At 39.7% G+C, this 17704-nt stretch overlaps 1 protein-coding gene across 1 annotated transcript in view; it reads right to left on the bottom strand.

Moving 5' to 3' along the window:
• syt14a (synaptotagmin XIVa) overlaps positions 1 to 17704 on the bottom strand; it is a 60153-nt gene that overhangs the window by 11381 nt on the left and 31068 nt on the right. The window contains exons 2-3 of the mRNA XM_071522432.1: positions 10598 to 10750; positions 6723 to 6950 (exon numbers count right to left, since the gene is read on the bottom strand). Coding sequence (XP_071378533.1) covers positions 6723 to 6950; positions 10598 to 10750 — 381 coding nt within the window. The remainder of the gene's footprint in view (positions 1 to 6722; positions 6951 to 10597; positions 10751 to 17704) is intronic.

Below are 17704 nucleotides of genomic sequence, written 5' to 3' on the forward strand. Positions count from 1 at the left end.
TCCTTGCTAGCACAGTTCCAAGAACTAAGATGGAAGGATAACCAGGAATGACTATAGCTCAGTTAAATTCAAATGGACAAGGTTATGTACTGATATCTGAACACAGATATGATAGATAAAACATATAGCTTTTTTATGCCTATATATGGCTATCAATATATGCTGCAAAAAGGAATTCTGTACAGTCCCTTGATGCTACATAGTGTAATTTCATGATCAGTTTATTTGAATGTAATCTCAGCTCTCTGGCTCCCTATAATTGATCAGTTGTTTTCATCTCTTTTATGGAGAATACAGGAATGTTAGCAAATATAGCTTATGGCATATTACATACATAAATAAAAGCACTGTTTATCTAATGTGATTTATTATACAAACAGCATGTGCTGTCTCAGATGTCTGAGATATCAACTATATCAACATACAAGACATCACTGTATGGCAGCAGTCTATTCAAACCAATAGATGAAGAACACAGAAGTGTGTACTCCCATCGTGTGGCGTCATCTAAATTGATTTGCATATGGCAAGCTGATTATGTGAGAATGCACAGCGTGAAGATTCATATTTATTTTTACCACATTGTGATGAAGTTTGATAGTGTACAGGCAAAGAGGAATGAAGCCTGACTGATGGAACTGAACATGGTACTGTAGTGAAGACCATTGCAACATGTTCATCGGTCAGATTTAGATTTTTATCATGTTTACAGGAAGTTCTATTGTCTCTTCTGGCTGGACGCTAATGTGCCATAGCAAGCAGCTCAACAAGTGCAGCAAATTCATTATTCATTACTCATTACTCGCTACTCATTTCAAAAGAAATGTTATTACGTGTTACTCTTTGGAGCAGTAATTTGTTCCACTACTCAGTGTATTACTTTGCATTCTCTGTTCCTCTTCAGGATTCAGGATAAGTCAGCTTCCTCTCCTGTGAATAATCAGCAAACCAAACAGCGCTGATGTCCAGTCTCCTTGTCATCACTCAGTAACAAGTAGTGGGAACACTTGTTAGAGAACGATGTCTAATTATAAGAAAAACGAGATTCAGCTTTAGTCTTCTTTTTAGAGGTGGTGATAGCAAAGGTAATTTTTTCATTGGTGACTGTAATAATAATAATAATAATAATAATAATAATAATAATAATAATAAATTTTATTTGTAGAGCGCTTTTCAGGGTACTCAAAGACAATTTACATAAGTTAAAAACAACACAATAAAATCATATGACACACAAGATTAATCACACATTAAAAGCAGTAATGTTATAACTGAAATTCATTATACTACTCATTACTAGTAAAATTACTGCAACGCGTTGCTACCCAGCACTGTCCTCGTCAACCGGCCATGATGGCAAAATAACATCAGAGAGCAGAAAGGAAATTGGTCCGGACAAACCTTAGATTATTTCTCTCTTTCCTGCTTACTTCCTATTTTGGGAGGCTGTGCGAAGCCACCAGGGCGCCCACCCTCCCTGCTTCTGCAGCCTCTGCACAATCCTCCTTATGTATAATACATATGTCCTGAGGATAAGGCTTGTTCACAGTGACAGACAAACACAAGCAGCAGTGGGAGTCTAGAGAAAACAACACGGCCGCCTTGCGACTTTTACGACTGCTCTGTTGAAGTGAATGAACTCTACTTTGAGAGAGTGAACAAAAATGCCCTTAAAAAAAAAAGAGCCGATGGAAACTGCTAGGGCCAAATTTGAATACAGATGCCTATATTTCTCTGTTTTGGAGTGAAGCGGCATGCAGAAAGAGCGGCATGCAGAATTTGACCTGTTGTTGGTACCGGTATGAGGCAGATTGTTCATCATTTTCAATCCATTGAAGAGAGAAACCACAGGCATCAAAGCATTACCACAGGGAGGAAAATAGCAAACCTACTTTCAACCAAAGTGCAGTCATGAATGGACAGAGTTCTCCAGTCTCCTCTCTTTCTGAGGCTACAGACTGGCTTAGTGAGTAGTGAGGATTACATGTAACCTAGTAATCAGATTATGGGTACTTCAGCTAATTTTTTTTTAGGATTTTGTGTTTCTCAAAATTAAAGCCATATTTCCCATAAGCCCTGCTGCTTCCCGTCGCAAAGAGGATGTTGCTGCTTGTCCTCCCTCCACTTTCCTGGTGCCACTGCATTTGTTTTGAAGAACCAGAAGAAGGATAAGAGCCGATAACAGCCTTAATAACTGACCAGGTAAGATAACATGAAGTTGAGACTATGCAGTTATAGTTAGAATAGTGGAACTGGAATAAAGTTGTGCTTTACTTGTAAAGCAATCCAGCAGATATCCAACCAAATCTGATTCGGTGGTTCACAATATAAAATTCAGTTAAAATGCTACACATAGCACCTTGAAAAAAATATATGTTTGAAAGGAAATGGGCATTTAAATTGTGAGATTATAGACACTAACATTACATTGCTGTACACAATAGATGATAATACTAATCAAATTACAGTCTGCAAAGTGAGATAAGTTCAACATGCAACTTTTAGATGCAACATGCACACGACTAATGGTGAATAATCAGATTTTGTAATAAACGAGCAAATAGTAAACATGTTGTCCCCCACAGTGATGTAGTTCCACCCTTGGGTCAGTCAGTGATTGCTGAGTGTACTTGAAATATGAGTGAAATAAGCATTTTCGTGTGGGACAATGAAAGGACAGATTGACCATATATTTCTGTTGCCCACTCTCCTCAGAATTAGGCTTACAAGTTATATCTTGAAATGTAATAACTGTAATTGTCCTGTTTTTACTCAATACAGCACAAAATATAAGAACTACAATATGCAATAAATACAATCCGTACATTATACAATGTACACTACAGTACAATTTATAATACAGTATACAATATAACATACAACACCAGGAACGTGAGTGTTATGAATAATATAAATGTTAAATGATAAGTGATATATGGTATTGCACAGTAGGTAAGTGGTAATATGATATAAGTAGTCAACACCAAGGCACAGTGGTAGTGCAGTGATGATGCAATAACAGTACAACAGTCCAACAACTGTACGATAACTACAGTGTCTTGTGGTTAGAGGTTTGCCCAAAAATTCTCCACTGACTCTCACTTCAACACATCAACCCAGTCTGATGTCTCCAAGTGTGTAGTGTGTGTAGACTATTATGTTACCTATGATAACTTTAACTGTATTGCTTTACCACTGAGTCCCCATTCATTGTCCCCAACATTGTATGATAACTTTAACTGTATGACCTGCTTTACCACTGAGTCCCCATTCATTGTCAATGCCGCCCCCTAGTGGCACAAAGTCAACGTTACAGTGTGACTAACAAACAAACGAACGAATGAACGAACTAATGGATGGAGACCGATCCATAGTCCCCCCTTTGGTGGGGGACAAAAAATAGCATTCCAGTGCATGGCGGTGATTACAATGTCAGGCAGGTAATCAGTAATCAGGTAATCAGTTAAATTTTCACAGTAACATTCCCATTCATGAGCTGGACGGTATCTAACTTGACAGTTATCAGCCAGCTATCCCAGATCAGTTCCTATCCTTTGAGTCTCAAAATGGAGAATCATTAAAATCATTAAATTAGGCTCTATTGTTGTGTTTGTGTTTTATCTAGAAGATGCCATGTCTCTTTTAGTAGAAAAAGTATTTGTGGTACAAAAGTGACTCCATATTAAGGAATTCCTGTGTATACATTCCACCGTATGCAAATGTGATTTGCATACGGTGGAACATAACTGAGAGCGAGAGGCATCAACCACTTCTGGTTGATGCCTTCTGGAGATAAATAAGCCACAAAACATGGAATGAACTGACCTGAAAATATTTTAAAATTTCATAACATTGAACAGCACTGGTTTTCCTTAATGGTATGGTTCTCTATAATGAACACAAACTCCTGAACCCAGGCTGAGGATGAAAGCAGCCCTCTAGTGGTTATGAAGAGACATGCATCTTTTGCAGTACTTGCATAACTGTAACCTTGTGCAGTCATACACTATTTATCCCTGGACTACACATTCAAACCATGCTTTAAAGAAATTGTCTTGAAACCCCTATCTTTGATAATACAAAGCTGGTTCAGACATGATTCACCAAGATATATATATATAGTACTGTAAATATGACCAATTCCTGTCAGAAAACTATTGACACACACATTTCACATTTGCATCTGAATATAGTAATGTGTCCAAAGAAAAGATTTTAGATTTTAGAATCTGATACCATTCACCTTTCTACTTTGCCAACTATGCCTGACAATGGCTCTTGCAAGAAGTGTTTGAGGATTAAAAAATATCATTACATGTACAACAACAGTTCCATGTTACATTTGTATTGTATTTTATTCTTTTCACTTCTTTTATTGATTTATATTCCTTATTTTATATGTTCACTTTGTTTTAGTTCTCTGCTCTTGAAGCTCTTTGTAACAGTAAAAGAGCAATACTATTATTGTTGTTGTTGTTGTTGTTGTTGTTGTTGTTGTTGTTGTTGTTGTTGTTGTTGTTGTTGTTGCTGTTATTATTATACTAATTATAGTAATTATAGATAATTATAGATATATAATTACTATGATATGGTTATTATACTAATAACCATATCATATCACCAAACATAATCATAATTCAAACATCTATTCATTCATGTATTCATTCATTAATTCATCTATTTAAATCATTGAACACTTATGAAAAACTAATGGTCTCTATCTACTGGCTGAAACTTGCCCTCAACCTGGCTTGACCCATGTCTCATTAGCACCATATGACCCAATAAGTGAGTCCAAGACACCAAGAGATACATCATATCATATCAAACATGTTACACACCACAAGTACTGGAGATCATGCTCAGGGTGTAGCTGAAGTTTCTGTGTGTATGTTGTTGTTTTTTTCTCCTTTTTAAATATAAAATCAATAGCATCCACTTGCAGCCGAGTGTTTTGACAGATGAATAAGACTAGACTACCAGACTGATCCAAATAGGCCAGTGCCGACGTTTCTCCTGTGATTTGCTTGCACCTAATGGGCTGTGTGGCGGAAACTGCCTTCCATCAGCCGCGGTGAGCGCTTTGTGATGGCGAGCGTGGCAGATCGGGAACAGAGATGCGTCAAAGCTGGCTGGCGTCTGAGGCTGCAGCTGTGCAGCCTATGTAGACTGTTGACTGTTTCGTAACCCTCCCACGGAGAGCGCGCCGAACAGGAGCTTCGCTTTGATCACCTCCCCGGATTAGCTGACAGTGTGTATGAGTGTGTGTGTTGTGTGTGCGTGTGTGTGTGTGTGGTGCGCTTGTGTTTGTCGGTGTGGAGATGCAGAAGAGTCTGACTCGAGCTTACTGCAGTGATATGGGGAAATACATGGAGTTAAGGGAAAGATATATATTACACATTGTCTTGGTAATATGAACTACTACAATTTTTAATCAATCAATTATTACTGTAGCTTTTTGCAGCTATACAGCACATATGTCTGCTTGGTTTTGGTTTGTTTTGTTATTACAAATGTCTATATTTTAATGTCATATACTAACTGGCCCTAAGGAAGGTTTTAAGTTTATTGAATTGCTGTAACATAAAGGATACTGCAATACTTGCTTTATATAGTATGAAGCCCCAAGTCTAAACGTCCTGATATGTCTATCAAGACAAGTTATTACATGTTTAATTTGTGCCTCTACTCTGGCTGACACATAGATCCTGTGCTAGATGGAAAGAGAACGATAAGCCAAACAACTTCCCCACAGGGATCATTAAAGTTTCATCTTATCTTATGTAGTTAAATGAACAATGGGATTCAACAAGATTCACAGGAAATACAAAGTATGATATTAAGTTAAATATGAGTGTGCTGTGTGTATAGTTATTGGGATGTTCCACCAGTAAATCTTCTGATATGTTCTTTTCAGTGTTCTACCTCTGTTGCAAAGTGGTTTCATTTTCACTGGAGAGGAATGAAATGAAAATGAAACCAAGTAAATTAAAGATAACAAACTACGTCTTCAATTTCATAATTGGAGATATTTCCTGATATAGCTACTGATATAGCTACTGTTATTAACCATATCAATAACATTATGATCAAATATTTAATTAAATGAATAAGTATCCAACCCATAGCTAGCTACATAACAGTTCCATGTAAAATAAATGCATGGTGGTAATGTTTTGCTAACCAAATCTGTGATGAATTTGACCGACAAACCTTGATTTGAGCAGTTTATCCCAAACTGTTATTTTAACCTTTAGCATAACTTTTAAATAACTTAAATAATTCAGTTTACCTAAAGGTTTGCTTGAAGAAAAGAGTTTACACGCCTTTTTTAGGGCTGACATATCTTTACGAGAAAAAACCCCAACATATTATTCATTATAGTAGAAGTACCAAAGTGATGTACATTATATGATGACATGGTCTTTTAAGGAAAATAGCATTTATTAATGCTTTTTTGCTTTATTTTCTAGTTGTGAGAATCCCCCCCCCCCTGATTTGAAAAAAATCCCAGAACGCAGTGGTGAGATGCATCATTCAACCCAAGTTTTGCCAAAATCCAATCAGTGGTATGACCAATGGACGGATGAATGAATGAACTGATGACTGACCAACCAAATTAACAAACACACAAGCAACCGAATGAACGAATACACAAACTAAGAGCGATCCATAGCCCCCTGTTGTACTATTTAGATTTTGCTCACAGACACAGAGCCTACCGTCTTCAGCTGAGGCTTCGCTGCTGTAGCCGTCATACTCAGCAGACAGGGGGCTGTACTTCTGCCGGCTCTCCCAGCTGAAGCCCCTCTGATGCTTGGCATTGTTCGCTGCTGCTGCGCCTCCCCGGAGGCCCTGGGAGCGGCTCACTGCCTCTTGATACTGACCTATCAGCTCATCCTCGCTGTCCGATGAAGAACCCTGCAGATCAGCGTCTGAGTAGGCCTTCTCTGTTGGAGGGAGGGAAAGACAGCCTGGTTATAGCCGCTGGCTGTCATCCAAGCAGGTCAGATGACCAAGGAGATTAGTGATTGATTGAAGTTATCCCACTAGGATAAGCATCAGTTCACTTGCACTTCAACTGATTCAATATATACGTTAAAACTATAGCTCAATTACAGGTGTAACATGTTGCATTTTAAGTGGGCTATAGATTATACATTAGTATAATTATCAGAGACAACACCATCGCTAAAAGGACTGGCAGTTTCCACCTGCAATTTGTGTGAAATGTGCTATATTGCTTTATGGCACAAACGGATATTGCTTTACAGCACAAAACAGGAAGAGGGCGCTGTTCTTCCAGCGCAAACACAGCTAAAACTTTCAGAGTTTCTGACAATGGCAGATGGTAAAAAGCCAATGGAAAAAAATCACTTCCAACATGTTTATCCTCTTAAAGCAAAAGAGAAAACCTATAACTGAAGGTGCAATGGTCCTCTAAAAGGTCTGCAAAAGGGGGTTTATGGGAAATGTAGTCTTCATTTTAAGAAACACTAGCACTAACAATACTTCTGTTCTGAGAAAGAGGCTACTAATCATCTCAACCATGGTCTCATTATTTTAGGGTAATATCAAGTAATTTGACAATGATACATTGATGTTTAAAAAACACTACACAAAGCAATTTGCAATTTTGAGAACAATAGAGTATCTTAATAATGTCTTTGTAGACTTGGGAAAAGGACAAATTTATGTCAAAAGGAAATTTATGAAAAAAAGAAGACTTGAAAGAAGAATTGAAAGTGAATTGGACTCAGCCCTGCTTCGTTCCTGGAATGTGCAAGGCGGTTTGAACTTTGGGGCAATTCAACAGGTCCTTTTGGGCAAATCAACAGGTCCCATTGTCACCGGATCAAATCTCCTAGCCGACTGGTTAAGTCAGAGTATTGTGAATGAATAATGTGTTCTACCAGGCTACACCTAATACCGCGTTTGATCAAGGCCCTTATCCTCCAATTACCCCAGTGGAGCAGCTCAGTGGACCAACACTACAAGACTTGGCTGTACTCCCAGGAATAGGCATGTGTGTAATCCTTCTGAAACTACAGCTTGGTACTGTACAGTAAATAAGACTTGTTTTTGATCAACTTACAATAATTTCAAGTAGGGCTCAAAATGATGCCAGACAAGATCACTCAACCTTGTAAATACTAACTAGACCCAGGTGTGATGGCCACTGTCCATGTTTTGATGTTTTCAAACACATTTTCTGCATAGACCAATAAAATCATCATCAAGGAATATAGCAAAAATGATGCTGGATTTCTTATATTCACTTCAGCAGATACACATATCAGTGTTACTGTAACACCTTTGCTTTTGGGACCCGCTACCACTCAAACACCAAGTGTACCTTCATATTTCTTCCACCAAGGGGCAGCAGAGCTTTGAAATTACTCCACCCAGAACTGAACTTTAGCATTCTGCATCAAATAACAGGCAAGCTTAAGGCACTAAAGCCTAAATGTCCCTTCAGCCTGTCACGCCTTTTTCGAATTACTGTTATTTACTGTAGCATTAAACATAGTTTATCAAACACTTATCTATTTCATTTGACTAGAAACATTGCAATTCCCCTGAAGTATAAAGTGTTAAGAGTTTTTGGGGGCAGAAAGGACAGTGGAAAGTCATCATGTAGTAGATTTAATTAACAAAACGCACAAGAATTTAGCACAACCTATGACGAGAGTTCAGCCAAAATAGTGACGAGATGAACAGAAAACCACACAGTTTGCAAACACTGTCGTCTCTCCCTACTCTGTGCTTCTCTGTCCTTTGTTTTTTACTGAATGTTTACCAGGTTGGCTTCTCAGGATGGAGCCAACTCCCTCTGCTGGCTCCCTGGGGTCACCAGCCTTATCAACTTCTGAAGCTCTGTGGACGGATGACAGGGCAACGGCCGTACACCTGTCAGCAACAGTAATCCCCTTGGGGGGTTGAGAAAGGCCACTGCCAGTGGAAAATGTCTCCATGCAGAGAGCAGACCTCATGCTGTAGTTGGTGACATTACAGTAGGTCCGCAACCTTGGCGGATGCTTGCCGAGGCTCCTGGGTAAGAATCTCTTAAAGCTCTTGACCTCCTGTTCAGTGACCTCAACCCTCGACCATTACCTTGTGGATGAAGCTGTTGACTTGCTCAGCCGGTTTGTATGTGATGTTTCAGAGCGCAAAGGCCAGGTCACCCAGTCTATTGGTAACTGAATTTAGTATAGGTTCCACTGAAGGCTGATTCTGCGGGTAGCGTCTTGAAAAAGAATAAAGAACTTGCCCGCTCAACTCAGAACTCTTCTTCATGCCCTCAGGGTGCAGATTCTTGTGCATACAGATTCAAAAGGAGGAGGAAAGTCTGCACTGCCAAATGAATTACAAATGTTTATGTGACGCACAGCAGCAAAGGAAAAGGCAATGATCCCCCTCTACTGTACAGTGTCTTTTAATGGCTATATAACACAAAAATCCATGAATTGTTTTCCCTCAGAATTAGTTAGTTTCACACCCACTTCCTTCCTTTTTCCTCTGCTGGTCGGTCAATGACAACTTTAAACTAAAACCGATGCACAGAATTGTGGAATAGTGTTGATTGTGTCTTCCACAGTGCTTTCTCCTTAGTTTCTCCTTAATTTAGATCTACTCTTATTTTCCAGACCGAGATTCGGAGGAGGATAATATAGAATTGGGTGACCAGACGTCCCCGTTTTCCAGGGACAGACCCAGGTTTGGTGCTTTGTCCCCCAGCTGGCACTGCTCCCGGAAATGTCCCCAGATTTCCCCCCTCTCCAGACGGCATTACCGGGGGGAGGTCAGGTGATTGGTAATCACAGGACCACAGGAATTTCACCCTGTCCAGCTGTCTGGATGGATTAGTATATGCAGCACAACGTCGGTAATGTAATCTAGTACACTGCATGATTTTAATACAGTCTAGAGGGCATGTATTACATTATTTCTCCCATAAATTACTATGGGGACGTATCATTTCTGTCCGAATGACAGAAAAATGCAAAGTATTTGTAATTTATGGATCACATAGCATCGATCTGGACGCTACTATTATTGACAGAGGATGTGGGAGAAAAACAGATTATTAACATTTACCCACACAGGATTGAAATCATTGATTTATTCTGGTAAAACTATGTTTCCAGAACTCCTCTGGTAATAATAATTGTTAGTGATTGTCAGTAAAAATTCACACTTGACATAGAACCCAAATAATTGTCATTCAAACTACAGGCCACTAAAACAGAGTGTGTGTGTGTGTGTACATGTGTATAAATGTGAGAATGCGTGTGTGCTAGAGAGTCGGAGCAACAGAGCTTCTCCGCACTGCCATCTCAGGTAATTCTCACTCCAGTTTCTAATTGCCACATGTATCAATTGCATTGTTTCCCCAGGGCAGCTAACCTAACAAATCAATCAGGCAGGGAGAGACAAACCTGCCTGCTATTTCAGCTGAAACCTATACAAGTCCCAGTTGTCACATCTCCCACCGCACCAATTACACTCAAAGTCAACTCTGAAACTTTTATCTGGAAGTTGTAAGTAGCTAATGAAAGCTTTGAACAGCAGCACACACATGCAATTGCAGGCTCACCTTGCAGCTCCTTGTTTTTCCTGAAGTCTTCAAGGCACTGAAGGCTCCCTGGGTTCTCTAGTGCCAACTTGTTGTTGAGGTATAAAAACAGGAGGATCATGAGGATGAGGAAGAGTCCGATGGCCGTCAGAAACCCCAGCGCTTCTGGAGAGACTGTGGGCAGAAGACACAGATGGAGAAATGGACAGGAAGTCAAATCCTCTGCTAAAAAACTAAAGGATTTCAACTCTGGTGAAATGTCAGTGTATAGAGGCCAATAGAGGCTGCCAATCCTCTTGGTGAAGGTCTCATTTGTTTACGGTAATTATACTAATGTCTAAAAATACTGTGGTAATGATTTATTGATATTAAAGTGCTGCACGTAGCACCTTTAATGGATAATTTCTGTTTTTCATGCAATATTCTTTGGTCTAAGAGTATTCTAAGATCCCCTTTCTACTAACATCACACCAAGAAGAGATGTGAAAGACAGAAGCAGGTAGATTGAGAGGCCAGGAGAGACAGAAAACAGTGGATGGGAGAAGGAAGAGGAGAAAAGTGACAGTGAAAGAGAGCGAGAGAGCGAGAGAGAGAGAGAGAGAGAGAGAGAGAGGTCAGTGGAGACACAACCTGTTGGTTGCTATGGCAACAAGTTCAGGTGTGGCGTCACTCCAGACACACAGGCAAGTCAGATCTCATTCAACACAACACTGACTGCCACAGATCAGCAGATTTTGTTTAGATTTGTGAAGCAAAAAAAAAAATCCCATTTCAACTGGTAAAAGAGTTTGAACTGCTGCGACCTTTAGAGAATTTTGCTTTTTGTGAGCACATTTTAATTTTTTTTTTTTTTTTTTTGGTAATCAGAATGAGAATTAGCAGTGTGGCCTTGTATTGCTCATCCCTAACACTTGAGTCTTTGCAAATTAATGCAAAATAAAATAATTTCACCACATCAATAGAGAAATGGCCATTCCAGGGACTGTGACAAAATGTACATTTACACCTCATTGCCCCATGGTCAGAAAACAAGACTAGGTTGACCTGTGATGTTTCGCCTCCTCTTGGCTTTCGCGCCCTAGTATGCTGTAGTATACTGTCCTCTGCATTGTAGTGATATACTATATAAATGGCATTTTGTAAAATTTTAAAGACTCATTCACATCTAGAACAATAACTATAAAGATAACCATAGCTATAACAAGATTTAAATCGTTCTAAGTAAATAGAATGTCTGTGTTCACATTACAACTAGAACTATATTGTTGGTTCCATCTCAGAGCGATTTTTTTTGGATGTATAGACAACGATAAAACATGGTCTACCAATCAAAATAAAGTTCTACAAAGGAAGAGGTGGTGTTATCTTTTTAATGGCTATGACCGGAAGGTAACGAGTATTGAAAACCTGTTTAGCCACAGTGAAGTTCCAGGTGTTTCTCTCAACATGGAGACTAGCCTCTTTGATGCACAGTAGATGTGGTTTTCAGAGACACCTACTGGTAAAGAAATGAACAGCTTCACTTGGTGACGACTAGCTCTCATATAAACAAAGCACAATAATGTCATGACAGCGCCATAAAAGAGCATTATTGATTCTGCCAGTAAGTAATCATGCTCCATATTTTCTGAATATTCAACGCCGACGATATCATTGTAGTGTGAATGCTTGAGCAACACATTATAGTTTGTAGTCATCTTTATACTTGTCGCTCTAGGTGTGAATGGGCCTTAACAGCGCAAACAACACAATATCATGTATACCACCATAACTGTGTAGGTCTTGACGCCACTTCTCACACTTTCAACAATGGATAGTCAGTCAGTCAGTCAGTCAGTCAACTACTTTCACTCATCTAGGCCGGTCCCATGGGCCCGGCAGAAGCATGGGTCACATAACCAAGAGCCACAGTCATGTATCAAGGGATGAAATGGCAAATGCTATTTCCCTTTTTTTGTCAGTGTTGCAGTAGAGATTTGTATTCACAGTCTAACATGCAGCTAAGATGCATACACACCTTTTCATCCAAGTTTGGGATTGAAAAAAAAAGCAAACTTGGTGAGAGAGTGTGTGTGTGTGCACCACTGTGCATTCTCTACACCAGGGGGATTTGGATGTGGAATACAGCAGAAAGGTAAAGGTAGCCTACTGCAAAAGAACAAAAAAATGTAGGCTGCACAGTACAATACAGCTGCCTTTGACTCCACTCTAGGCCCACTCATGCTGGCATAATTGAGAGTGGTTGTTAGAACATGTTCAAACAAAGTTTTATGATGGTAACATTTAGGATCGCAAGTACTGCTTCAAAACACCATGTGTGGACCTGTATTGTTTGACTGCAAAACAGAAGTGAACCAGTAAGGGGTAAATTGAAGCAAAGCATTAAATTATTATATGCCTGGCCTGTTGCCTTATAAGCCCTGACTATAAATTACATGCATTTAACACTAATTTACATGCTAGTAACCTGGCTGAGACTCTTATCCAGAGTGATTTACAGAGTGCAGCAGCAGAATAATAGATCACCAACATTAATCAATAGTAAGGAGTGCTTATGTGAGAGATGCAGTGCCTTGACAGTATTCTTGGGAGCATAGAAGGATCGTGTAGTGTTAAAATAAATAAAATAAGAGCTAAGAGGAGAGGTAGAACTGATTTTTTTGAGCAATTTTAAGAGGGAAGTGGAGAGGCAATAAACGACCGTCGGAAGATAATGACAGATTTTGGCAAGAAAGTGTGAAAGGGGTCATCAGATTTGACGATGATGTAGTGCTTCTGTTACTTGTAACGCCAATAAATGCCTCCAGTAATTGACTAGACTCAGTCATATTCACAGTGAGCAACTTCACAGTCTGCAATTTTGCAGTTGTTTCAGTCCCATTACTGTGTGCATTTATTATTTTCTTGTCAAGACTGAGTGAGGTAAATGGGAAATAAATTGCTTGACAGGAGAAGATGTGAATATCTGGCTTGTTCATCTATCACTGATTGTCAACAACAACTCGCATACTGGTGGTGTACGCAGAATTTTATAAATCAGAGAATAAATGTGCATTCGCAAAATTCCACCTTTTTGCGTAAACAACTTTTTAGGGGTGAGTTTAGGTTTGAAAAAAAAGTTTTATATCTATATTAAAAGTTTCTATACACAAGGTCCAGTATGTGTCATAGTGTGAGCTCAGTGAACAAACTTCCACTCAAAGCCTTGCTAAGTGGATTAGTGGCACAGTAAGATCTGTCTCACATTTAGACACACACACAGACACACACTAATCTAAGATACTGTACAGGGCTTTGAATGGTTTTTGAGGCTTGCATTCCCTCAGACATAACCACCTACTCCATTATGAGAACAACCCTTTGTGCCTTAACAATAAGACTGTTACATATCAACGGCCAGGCTATGACTTTTTCACACTTATAATGACAACCTCCGCTGAAGTGGTGCCTCTCACAAAGGCTTACAAAACCAATGAGTGATGTTATATAACCCGTGACCTCCCGTTTCCAGTTCATGTTTGACCTCGCTTTTTTAGTTCACACAGACGATCAGATGTTGAGCATTTCTGCAGAAAAGTGCGAAATATTTTCTAGAATTCGGTGGCTCTCTCCATTGAATTTGATTGGGGCTGTAATGAGCCTGGATTACTGACAGTAGACCAAACTGTTCTGTCACATGTTGTAGAGGTGGGAACAGGAGGCAGCATCCCATGGGAATGCCTGTCTGCTCACAGTGTAACAGCTTTTCACTGTTGACTGAATTATTCACAGCACAGATGGAATGGGATCCTGTTCTGTATAACTCCCCTACTGGCTCAAACAGGGAAATAAAATTCCATGACAGATGTACTTTAGGCAATTTGACAATTTGACACTTTACTTTTGACTTTCTGACTTATGGCTGCCACTTATTCTGGATACTATATCGACAAACTCTCCATCTCCAACTCTGTTACGCTCTTTTCACTCCTTTTCAGCTTAGTCAAAGATTGACATGTTGCCTCCCACAGATTTTTATTTCTGTGGGTGAACACTATAATACCAATGCCGTAATACAATAGAGTCTAACATTATTTCCCATCTGATTTTCTGTTTGATTTCTTGAAACACCCAGTCCAGTGCACAACCACGACCGAGTTAGCCACTGACCCTCCAGCATGTGGACACATGGATGTCTGAAGACTTGGTCATTCCATGTGAAACTGCAAGATTTGTGAAAGTGGATTTCTGCTCGATACCCTATATAGTGGCTTCTTATCAAGTTCAAGTTCATGTATTTATATAGCCCTTCATCATTAGCATGTCTCAAAGGGCTTTACAGAGAAAGAGCCTCGCTAGATCTAACTGATCAACAATCAACCAGAGAAAAGTATGATGTAACACAAACTCAAGGAAGCAAAACAAAGCAGAAGACACACAATAGCAAGAAGTTCAGCAACCAGGAATGATCCAGGATAAAATGTTGGAATGAATGAAAAATAATGCAATTAATTAAAAATGAGAAAAAGCAGTATATAAATGTGACTCAAACAGAACAAAAAAGCATGGTAGCCATGACAGTTATGGTCCAAACTGACTGCCAGCACTCATCCTGGCCTTAGACACACCTTAAGTCTTTATGGTCTCCTCCTGCCTGCAGCTGGTGCAACACAACTGACTGCCATTTGAGCACAAACACAAAAATGTTCAGTTCTGGCTAATACCACTTACTTGAACTAATCTCTAGGATAAAAGATAGCTTAAGTGTGCTTAGGTTGGCTCAGCATGTTGCTTTCACCCCACACAAAGCCATGAAAGCACTGAGAAGAATAGCCCTCGAGTCTTTGTGAGCGCGGCTAGAAGATGACTCACAGGCAGATAACACAACAACAGACTTTGTCATGGACATGACTACAAGTAGGGAGAGCACAATAATAAGAGAACAATAACGGAGAGGAACAAACTCCAGGTCTGAGCTTGCGGCTGGCAAACTTATGAAATACAATACTGTCTCCTAAACAGCAGTGAATGAGTGCTCTGTCCAGAGACTGGCTAAAATCAAAAGATTTTTTTCACAATCTCCATCCCTACCAACCATGAGGATGAGGAAATTTAGGTCTGAAGAGTGCGCAGTTTACTGAAGTAAAAGTAAATTCTATTTATCTCTCACTGTCACTTGGGCCAAGGGTACCAAGATGTGACGTTACCTAAGGCCGCGTTCACACATAGCGTTTTTTCCCCAACTGCCAGCGCCCTTTTCTCATTAAAAGCAATGGGAAGCAGCTGCAAGGCGCACAAAAGGCAGCCGCTCCCGAAAAGCGCTGCAGCCGGCGTTTCTTTCGTCAGAGCGGAGCGCTTTCAAAAGTTGAGAAATGTTCAACTTTTCCGAAAAGCGCCGGGTGACGTGAACCGCTTTTTCTCAGCCGACCAATTGCAATCACAGAGACGCTGGCCGTTTCCCATAGCAACAACAAATATGGAGAAAGTGAAAGTGCCGGTGGAGAAATTGGACGTTGTAATAAGTGAATTTCCGTTACCGCAACAGCAATCTTAAAGGCAGTGTGGATTATACTGGACATGTATTAGAAATATCTGGTAAGCCTTTGCTATGTGTGAACGCAGCCTAATGCAGCTTCAAAAAGCACAATGTAATAAGAAGTATAGGCGAGCTCAAATTGTGGTGTATACAGTTTGGGTTGATGCCTGGCTGATGTGGCCATTGATGTGGATGAGATACCCATAATGAAGATAGAGAAGTTAGCGATTAGCTCGGATGGAAATGGTTAGTCCCGCATTGTCTAAGCAGTGCAGCATTAACTCTACCTCACTTAACAGAGGAATTCAAGTTCTCAAAACTAAGACTGGAGTTGACACTAACAGAAGTGAAAGACAGTAAGAAGTGCAGGACCTGAATTTGTGAGATGTCTACAAGATGTGTGACTTGGCCAATTACACAGTTGTCATATCACTGGGAATAGTTCAAGAACAGAATGATCCTTCCTTCACACAGATGAATGGGCCTTTGTGTTCAACAAAAGGAAGGCATGGAAGTTACAGAAAGATTTGTGCACAGCACACCAGGAAAATGACATCTGGAACTGACCAAACAGAAGTAGCAGGTGTTCTCACCCCTTAAAGAAACCATTTCTATTTGAAGCATAATTCCTCATCTCTGGTTTGCACTGGGGAGCCTTGCCTGGATCTTACAATCTGCATATTTGCCTGAAATCAAACTACAGCGTTAGCAACCTTGATATAAAAAAATTCTGTGCTGGCTGACTTACAAAGAACTTCACAGCATGAAATATTAAAGTAGTGTTTGCACTCCAAATAAGCATTTTGCTTCAATTAATAAAGACCATGTTTATCATTTCATTTTACTAGTTACAATCTAGAAAACCAAGAAATAACATGTCTACTAACTAAACAAAAACCCCTGAGTAGAGTAAATTAGGCAAAGTTAATGATGCTGAGAGCCAGTTTCCATTGCCAAGATCTGCTATGTCCAAGCCTACTCCACTGTCATCCTTTGGGCCTCAACAGTCTGTGATTTCCAATGTGCATTGGAGTGGTTTGGGATGACGGTCAGTGCTGCCAAATCTGAGGGTTCTTTCCCATAAAAGGTGCCATGCAGCTGGGGAGTGAGCAGCTGCCTCAAGTGGAGGATAACTAATACTAGAGGTTGCTGAACATGTCAGAATCCTTTAGGTAATATTTGTGGTGCAAAGTAAGCCTATTACAATATTGTCTAGATTGGAGAATATCTATAGCACGTACGTATTATATATTTTTACAGTATGTACTTGCAATGTAATGTAGCTCTTATTCGTATGCATAGCAACCACTCTCCCTCTGCAACTGTTCAGCAGTGTGAAGAATAGCTTGTTGGCACCCTGTCAGCCTAACATGCTGTATGGACAAAATGCCTATCCTACTGCATCAGAAATGCTGGGAGCTACCAAGCCCCAAAGAATTACTGCACCAAAACAGGCAATAGCCATATTAATACATGTACACAAGCATCTATGCTCAAACAGTAAATAGCTCTTTAATTACAATTAATATAACAATAACATGAACCTCAGTTTAGGTCTGTGTATGACGCTAATATTTGTTTTTGTTAATTTAACGCTGCAACAGTTTTGGCAT

Source organism: Centroberyx affinis, unplaced genomic scaffold (assembly GCF_046629955.1).
Source record: "Centroberyx affinis isolate AG114_WGS23_722 - 3 ecotype Tasmania unplaced genomic scaffold, CSIRO-AGI_Caff_v1 ptg000986l_1, whole genome shotgun sequence".
Classification (NCBI taxonomy): domain Eukaryota; kingdom Metazoa; phylum Chordata; class Actinopteri; order Beryciformes; family Berycidae; genus Centroberyx; species Centroberyx affinis.